Genomic DNA, 7,352 nt, shown 5'->3' on the forward strand with positions numbered 1-7,352 from the left:
TGGCGGCGGCAGCGACGGCGGCGGTGGCGGCAGCCTGCGCGGTGCCTTCTGGGAACGGAATCCCCAGGGCTGCCCCTGGCCCCCATGGCGCATGCGCGGGAGGCCGCTCGGTGATCCGCGGCGGCGGCGGTGCTTCCTGCTAGGACCGGCCGGGGCCGTACCGGAGGCTCGGGCTTCACCGACCCTCCTCCCACCCCCCCTCCCACTCACCCTCTGGGCCGCGACTGCGCAGGGCGGGGCCGGCCGAACCATGGGCCGCGGTGAGTGCGGGGCCCGGCCCCCCCCGCCCCTCCCCTCCCCCTCCTCCCCTGCAGTCTCTACCCTCTGCCCCCTCCGCGTCCTCTCGGCCCCTTTCCTCGGCCCCAACCCACTCCCCCGCCCTCACCTGCCCCCGCCGTTTCTCTCTCACTGCCTGACTTCTGCCTTCCTCACCTCCCTTCCTTCAGTGCTTCGCCCACCCTCCGCCCGCCTTCTCCCCAAGTTCCTTCCTACTTCGTGCGCCTTCCCCTCCTCCCCAAGCTAAGGGAAGCAGTCTGGGTGACAGGGCGCCTTGCTATGAGAGGGAAAGTTTGGAAGCCGTCAGTGTGGGGTGGAAGCGATGGTGAGGTGGGAAGGGCATTTGCAGGTTTCAGGGACGTCCCACATCAGAGAGAAAGGTCTCTGGTTTCTAATTGGAAGCGAGTGGGATAGGAGGTTCTGAGTCCCCTAGCCTTGGGCTTGAGGAGAAGACTCTAGAGCTTCTCAGGACCCTGGGAGAAGAGGAGCTGTGATTCTTACCTCTTAAGTCCCAAATGAACTAGATCAGTGGTTGATAGAATGGACAGAGGGAGGATTTTTCTTGGTACCACGCTAGCAGGCAGTTGGGCAACTGCTTGCTGACCTATGGAGTAATCTGTACTTTTTATATGATCTTCCTTGGGGGAGGGGACAGCAGGGGCTTGACACTAGGAAACTTCCTAGTTGGCCTAGCATTATGGGAATTTGTGCACAGCCTCAGTTGAAGTCTTCTGTCTGTAATGTGACAAAGGGGATTGTCCCCTTCATATGTATAGAAACTGGGCAATGATTTTGTGGTCCTTGGAAGTTGAGGTGCTGACCCTCTGGTCCCTAGGGACTGGGCTTTCTTGGAAAGGGTAGTCACAAACGCAGCAGAGTTCTTCACAGGCACTTGTTTCACATTAAGGCTTTTGCCTTGAGTGTCCTGCGTTGTGGGGCTCTCGAGCTAGGAAGAGTCCTGAAAGTCCCTTCTCTTTCCTTGTGTTACAGGTGTGGGCTAAGCTGGTGGCCCGGGCTTTAGACTGGACCCCACAATGTTTGCAGAGATGTTCAGGTAGTCATGGTGGTGTGTCAGAGGACTCCTCTTCCTCCTGAGCTCACCAAGGTGTTCCCCTAGCAACTCTGAGGCTTCCCAAGTTTCTCCGGGTCTCTCAACCTTTGCTTTCCTAGAGCTCTCCCTCAGGTACCCAGCCTCATTTAATCATCCTAGTACCCACATGGATGTCTGTGTTATCAGGCACGCGGGAGCTGATTACACACAATGAATGGGGGCAATGAGAGCAGTGGAGCAGACAGAGCTGGGGGCCCTGTGGCCACATCTGTCCCCATCGGCTGGCAGCGCTGTGTGCGAGAGGGTGTTGTGCTCTATATCAGGTATGAATCTTCAGAGTTCCCAAGTTCCATCAGCTTTGTTGATTTTCAGTTGCCTGTTTTTCTTTCTCCTACCTATGCTCTCAAGGCTTCCATCTCTGGTCTTATTGCTCTGTTCCCCTCCTTCCTCAGCTTTTTGCTCTCTAGATCACTGGTACTTTAAGACTCTTCTTTATTTCTTCTCACATCCTTCCTGTCTTCCCTTTCTGGGAAGGCCTTTGCCATAGGAACTCTCCTTTACAGAGTATCTCCTGCTTCACTGCCAACTAACCCCATACCCTCTGACCCTGTCCCCTCACAGCCCAAGTGGCACAGAGCTGTCTTCCTTGGAGCAAACCCGGAGCTACCTCCTCAGCGATGGGACCTGCAAGTGTGGTCTGGAATGTCCACTCAATGTCCCCAAGGTCAGAATCATGGTGGGGGGGGAGGTGCCAGAGAGTACAGAGATAAACCAAAAGACTTAATGTAAATCACTGCCCATAGTAGCTGGGCACACGGATGCTACCCCTCAGGGTCTCTACCTATGCCTTCTACCGTGCAGGTTTTCAACTTTGACCCTTTGGCCCCGGTGACCCAGGGTGGGGCTGGGGTGGGGCCAGCATCAGAGGAGGACATGACCAAGCTGTGCAACCACCGGCGGAAAGCTGTTGCCATGGCAACTCTGTATCGCAGCATGGAGACCACCTGCTCACACTCTTCTCCTGGTGAGTTTTCTACTTTACAGCACACTGAGGGAAGCCTGAGGGCCTGGAAGGTGGTGGTGGTGGAAGAGCTGTTAGAGGGACAAAGAAATGTGTCTGGTGGGGAGCTACTTGGTGAGAGGAAGGGACAGAAAGGTTGTGAAATTGTGGGAAGTAGGATTGGAAAAGATAAAGTACTTGGAAGTGGAGGGGGGACCTGCAGGCTGACCTTTTGTTTCTCATTTATTGCAGGAGAGGGAGCAAGCCCCCAAATGTTCCACACTGTGTCCCCAGGGCCTCCCTCTACCCGTCCTCCCTGTCGAGTTCCTCCTACAACTCCACTTAATGGGGGTCCTGGCTCCCTTCCCCAAGAACCACCCTCAGTTCCCCAGGCCTTTCCCCCTTTAGCAGGCCCTGGGGGACTCTTCTCACCCCCAAGGCTTCCAGACCCAGTCCCTTCTGGGGGTAGCGGCAGCAGCCCCTGTTTCCTCCCAAGGGGCAATGCCCCCTCTCCAGCCCCACCTCCTCCACCTGCTATCAGCCTCAATGCCCCCTCATACAGCTGGGGAGCTCTCCGCTCCAGCCTGGTGCCCTCTGACCTAGCCTCTCCTCCAGCCCCTCATGCCTCCTCCTCACCACCTTCAGACCCTCCTCTCTTCCACTGTAGTGATGCCTTAACACCCCCTCCCCTGCCCCCGAGCAATAATCTCTCTGGCCCTCCTGGCCCCCCTGGTCCTGCCACTCAGCCACCAGTGTCTTCAGCCACTATGCACCTGCCCCTGGTCCTGGGACCTCTGGGAGGGGCCCCCACGGTGGAGGGGCCTGGGGCACCCCCTTTCCTTGCTAGCAGCCTACTTTCTGCAGCGGCCAAGGCACAGCATCCCCCGCCACCCCCTCCCAGCACTTTACAGGGCCGAAGGCCCCGTGCCCAGGCGCCCTCAGCTTCCCATTCCTTGTCACCTCGTCCCTCTCAGCGTCGTCCCCGCCGGCCCCCAACTGTCTTGAGGTTGCTAGAAGGGGGATGCCCTCAAACTCCTAGACGGAGCCGTCCTCGTGCCCCCGCTCCTGTGCCCCAGCCCTTTCCTCCTCTTCCAGAGCCATCCCAACCCATTCTTCCTTCTGTGCTGTCCCTGCTGGGACTCCCTACGCCTGGCCCTTCCCAATCTGATGGAAGCTTTAACCTTTTGGGGTCAGATGCACACCTTCCTCCTCCCCCCACCCTCTCCTCAGGGAGCCCTCCCCAGCCCAGGCACCCCATCCAGCCCTCCTTGCCTGGGACCACCAGTGGCAGCCTCAGCAGTGTGCCAGGTATGTGAGTCTTAAAAGAGCACTTCCTCAGCCTGGTGGGATGGAGGCAGCGAGGGACTTGGGGGGGAAGCATAGAGAGTGCTTTGGTGGTTTGGGGGCCTCCTTGGAACGGAATCTCTCTCTTCTTTTACAGGTGCCCCTGCCCCACCAGCTGCCTCCAAAGCCCCCATAGTCCCTAGCCCTGTGCTTCAAAGCCCATCTGACGGGCTGGGCATGGGGGCAGGCCCAGCCTGCCCTCTGCCTCCCTTGGCTGGTGGGGAAGCTTTCCCTTTCCCCAGCCCTGAGCAGGGCTTGGCGCTGAGTGGAGCTGGCTTCCCGGGGATGCTGGGGGCCTTGCCTCTTCCTTTGAGTCTAGGGCAGCCTCCACCTTCTCCATTACTCAGCCACAGTTTATTTGGTGTGCTGGCTGGCGGAGGAGGACAACCACCCCCTGAACCCCTACTACCCCCACCGGGGGGACCTGGCCCACCCCTAGCCCCTGGCGAGCCTGAAGGGCCTTCCCTTTTAGTCGCATCTTTGCTTTCACCACCACCCTCAGACCTCCTCCCCCCACCTTCTGCCCCTCCTAGCAACCTTCTTGCCTCTTTTCTGCCCCTGTTGGCCCTGGGCCCCACAGCTGGGGATGGGGAGGGATCCGCAGAGGGAGCTGGGGGCCCAAGTGGGGAGCCATTTTCAGGTTTAGGAGACCTGCCCCCTCTACTTTTCCCCCCGCTTTCAGCCCCCCCTACCCTCATAGCTTTAAATTCTGCGCTGCTGGCTGCCAGCCTGGATCCCCCCTCGGGGACACCCACCCAGGTGAGGATGGGGGTGTTGGGGTGGGACAGGAAAAGGTGGAATCAGGAGTGTGGGAATTAGGAATCCTGTTCCACGTTTCAGACTAGCCTTTCAGATTCATGCTTGAGCTCTTCCTCAGGGCCTCTGGGGAGGGCTTATCTTGGCTGGGGGTAGGATGGCTATAAGAACAGTCTGTATTTAGTAAGCATGGCCTACCTCACTTGAGATTTGGTTGGATTGTTTGTGAACTACATCAAACCTATTACCCAAGTAAATGTTATAACCATCTTTTTTCCTTAGCCCTGTGTCCTGAGTGCCCCCCAACCTGGACCACCTACCTCCAGTGTCACCACGGCAACTACTGACCCGGGGGCCTCCTCTCTGGGCAAGGCCCCCTCCAACTCAGGGAGACCCCCCCAACTCCTTAGCCCTCTGCTGAGTGCCAGCCTGCTGGGTAAGTCTGAAGAATTCTGGTGTGAAAGAGAAATAGTAAAAATTGGGAGCAGAGGCTGAATTGGGAAGAAAGTCTCTGCCCACTGGGTAAAGCCTAAAGAGGGTCTAATTGGTTTGTCTGGGGGAGACTCCTGACTGATTCCTCAACAGGTGACCTGTCCTCACTGACCAGCAGCCCTGGAACCCTCCCCAGCCTGTTGCAGCCTCCTGGCCCTCTTCTCTCTGGTCAGTTGGGGCTGCAGCTCCTCCCTGGGGGGGGAGCTCCTCCACCTCTCTCAGAGGCGTCTAGTCCCTTAGCCTGCCTGCTACAGAGTCTCCAGGTAAGGGCATGAGTGGGGATTTGTGTGGAGGTATTTAAGGCTTTCTGTGTTACAGAATGGCAGGCTGTATTTGAGATTAACAGGTCTTATTTTTTGCCAGCAGATCCCTCCAGAGCAGTCAGAAGCCCCTTGTCTGCCCTCTGAGAGCCCCACTTCAGCCCTTGAACCAGAGCCTGCCCGGCCTCCCCTCAGTGCCTTAGCCCCACCCCACGGTTCTCCCGACCCCCCAGTGTCTGAGCTGCTCACTGGGAGGGGGTCAGGGAAACGGGGCCGGAGGGGAGGAGGGGGACTTAGGGGCATTAATGGTGAGGCCAGGCCAGGCCGGGGCCGAAAGCCTGGCAGCCGGCGAGAGCCTGGCCGACTGGCCCTCAAGTGGGGGACACGTGGTGGCTTCAATGGACAAATGGAACGGTCCCCAAGAACCCACCACTGGCAGCATAATGGGGAGCTGGCTGAAGGGGGTGCTGAGCCCAAGGATCCACCCCCTCCTGGACCCCATTCTGAGGACCTTAAGGTGAGTGCAGTAATGGAGGTCTGGGGTGAGAGGCTCTGAAGGAGAGCTGAAATCTGGTACCTTTTCCTCACTTTTCACATGAACAGTCCGTCTTTTCTCAGGTGCCCCTGGGAATAGTCAGAAAGTCTCGTCGTGGCCGGAGAAGAAAATACAAGTGAGTGTAGGCTTACCCCTATTATATTGGCCTTTGCTTAATTCTTGTTGGGATTATAGAAATGTCTGCATTGTGGCTTGGTTTTCATTATTTTGTTTTTGTGGTGCTGGGCATCATACCCAGGGCCCTGCATATGCTAGCCAAATGCTCTATTATTGAGCCATACCACAGCTCAAATAGTGGCTTGGTTTTCAAGAAGGGCACTTATTTATTGAATATGAGTAAAGATATTATACCTTTACTATCCAAATGTAGAAAGCTTCCCACCCAGCCTTCTGAAATTCACATGGTGCTTGGGGAGTGTTCCTGATCATCTGTGCCCCTTATTGCAGCCCTACCCGGAATAGCAATAGCTCCCGCCAGGACGTTACCCTGGAACCCAGCCCTACAACCCGAGTAAGTGTGTGTTTGGGTGGGGTGGGTGGGTATATAACGGATGAGGCAAGAGGAAGGATAGGTTAGAGGGAGGGGGGATAAATAAGACTTCCTTCTATCTAGCTGACTGAATGCAACTTTCAACTTCTGCTCACATGTAGGCGGCTGTCCCTCTGCCTCCCCGGGCCCGCCCTGGACGTCCTGCCAAAAACAAGAGGAGGAAACTGGCCCCATAGCAGCCCTACCTGGAGCTGGATCTGACCCTGATTGGGGAGAGCTGAGTGCTGAGCCTTGGGAGCCCCTGCCAGCCACGTGCACCTGTGGACAGTGGGTGGGGGCACTACTCCCCACTCAGAGCACAAATGCAACTCCTTCCCCTACAATCCCATCCTGAGCCATTGCAGGGGGTAGGGAAGCTCACCCCCTCCCCCCAAAGCCATGTCACTGAAAAGGCCTGGGGGGGTGGTATATGGCCCTCTCCCCATCAGGCGCTAAGGGGAACACCCCTTTCCCAGGTCTTTTATTTGTTTAAGTTATTTTTGCACAAATGACTCTTTTATATTTAATTCGACTTCATTGCCTCCCTTCTTAAAGCCAGCAGGCTCAGTTTACAAACCTGTGAGCTACTGTTGGCTGCTGCCCTCCTTCCCAGTGAAAGGTACAAAGCAATAAGCATCATGCATCTTCCCCTCACCCCTTCAACACCCCTCTGCCTCTGGCTCAGGTTGCTCAAAGCACAGATTCCCCTCTTACCCTTGTCCCCAGGTTTGAAACACATAGCCTCATTTCAAGGTGTAGCCTCCGGCTTTCCTCTGGGATATAAAAGGGGGTAAGGGGGCAAAGAGAGCCCTTTGGGCCTCTCCTCCCATACACACTACACTGCCCCTTCTCCTCCCATCAAAACGCTCAGAGACGTTGTGATGATGCGACTGAAGATTATGCAACGTGGTCCAACCGGAGCGGCCAGCATGACCAGCTGTCCAGGGGCTGCCTCCTGCCTTTTCTTTTGTAAAGACAAGACCCTTGGGAGTTTTAATTCTGTTTTGTACTTGCCCTGTGGGGCCTCCACTGCTTTTCTATGGGAGACACTCTTAATTTAACAGATGAGAATATTTTGAAACTCTGGC

General features: G+C 56.6%; 1 protein-coding gene across 4 annotated transcripts; it reads left to right on the top strand.

The window, feature by feature from the left end:
• The first annotated feature begins 80 nt into the window (after positions 1 to 80).
• Mbd6 (methyl-CpG binding domain protein 6) lies at positions 81 to 7,350 on the top strand. 4 transcript variants are annotated; one of them, XM_013021568.1, is made up of 13 exons: positions 81 to 260; positions 1,267 to 1,330; positions 1,514 to 1,650; positions 1,949 to 2,051; positions 2,189 to 2,351; positions 2,580 to 3,635; positions 3,769 to 4,430; positions 4,710 to 4,863; positions 5,013 to 5,182; positions 5,283 to 5,696; positions 5,783 to 5,850; positions 6,183 to 6,246; positions 6,387 to 7,350. In XM_013021568.1, the coding sequence occupies exons 3-13, from the start codon at positions 1,538 to 1,540 to the stop codon at positions 6,459 to 6,461; spliced, it is 3,042 nt and encodes a 1,013-aa protein (XP_012877022.1). In that variant the 5' UTR covers positions 81 to 260; positions 1,267 to 1,330; positions 1,514 to 1,537; the 3' UTR covers positions 6,462 to 7,350. The 4 variants fall into 4 exon arrangements, with proteins under 4 accessions (XP_012877022.1, XP_012877033.1, XP_012877040.1 ...); XM_013021579.1 differs by having other exon boundaries at positions 5,798 to 5,850; XM_013021586.1 differs by having other exon boundaries at positions 5,286 to 5,696; positions 5,798 to 5,850.
• The last annotated feature ends 2 nt before the right edge of the window (positions 7,351 to 7,352 follow it).

The sequence above is a fragment of the Dipodomys ordii genome, unplaced genomic scaffold, assembly GCF_000151885.1.
Source record: "Dipodomys ordii isolate 6190 unplaced genomic scaffold, Dord_2.0 Scaffold3, whole genome shotgun sequence".
Lineage (NCBI taxonomy): Eukaryota > Metazoa > Chordata > Mammalia > Rodentia > Heteromyidae > Dipodomys > Dipodomys ordii.

Coding starts and splice junctions, on each gene's coding strand:
- Mbd6 (XM_013021568.1), top strand. CDS start 1,538: ATGAATGGGGGCAATGAGAGCAGTGGAGCAGACAGAGCTGGGGGCCCT. Junction 2,052..2,188: donor GTCCACTCAATGTCCCCAAG/GTCAGAATCATG, acceptor TCTACCGTGCAG/GTTTTCAACTTTGACCCTTT. Junction 2,352..2,579: donor CTGCTCACACTCTTCTCCTG/GTGAGTTTTCTA, acceptor CATTTATTGCAG/GAGAGGGAGCAAGCCCCCAA.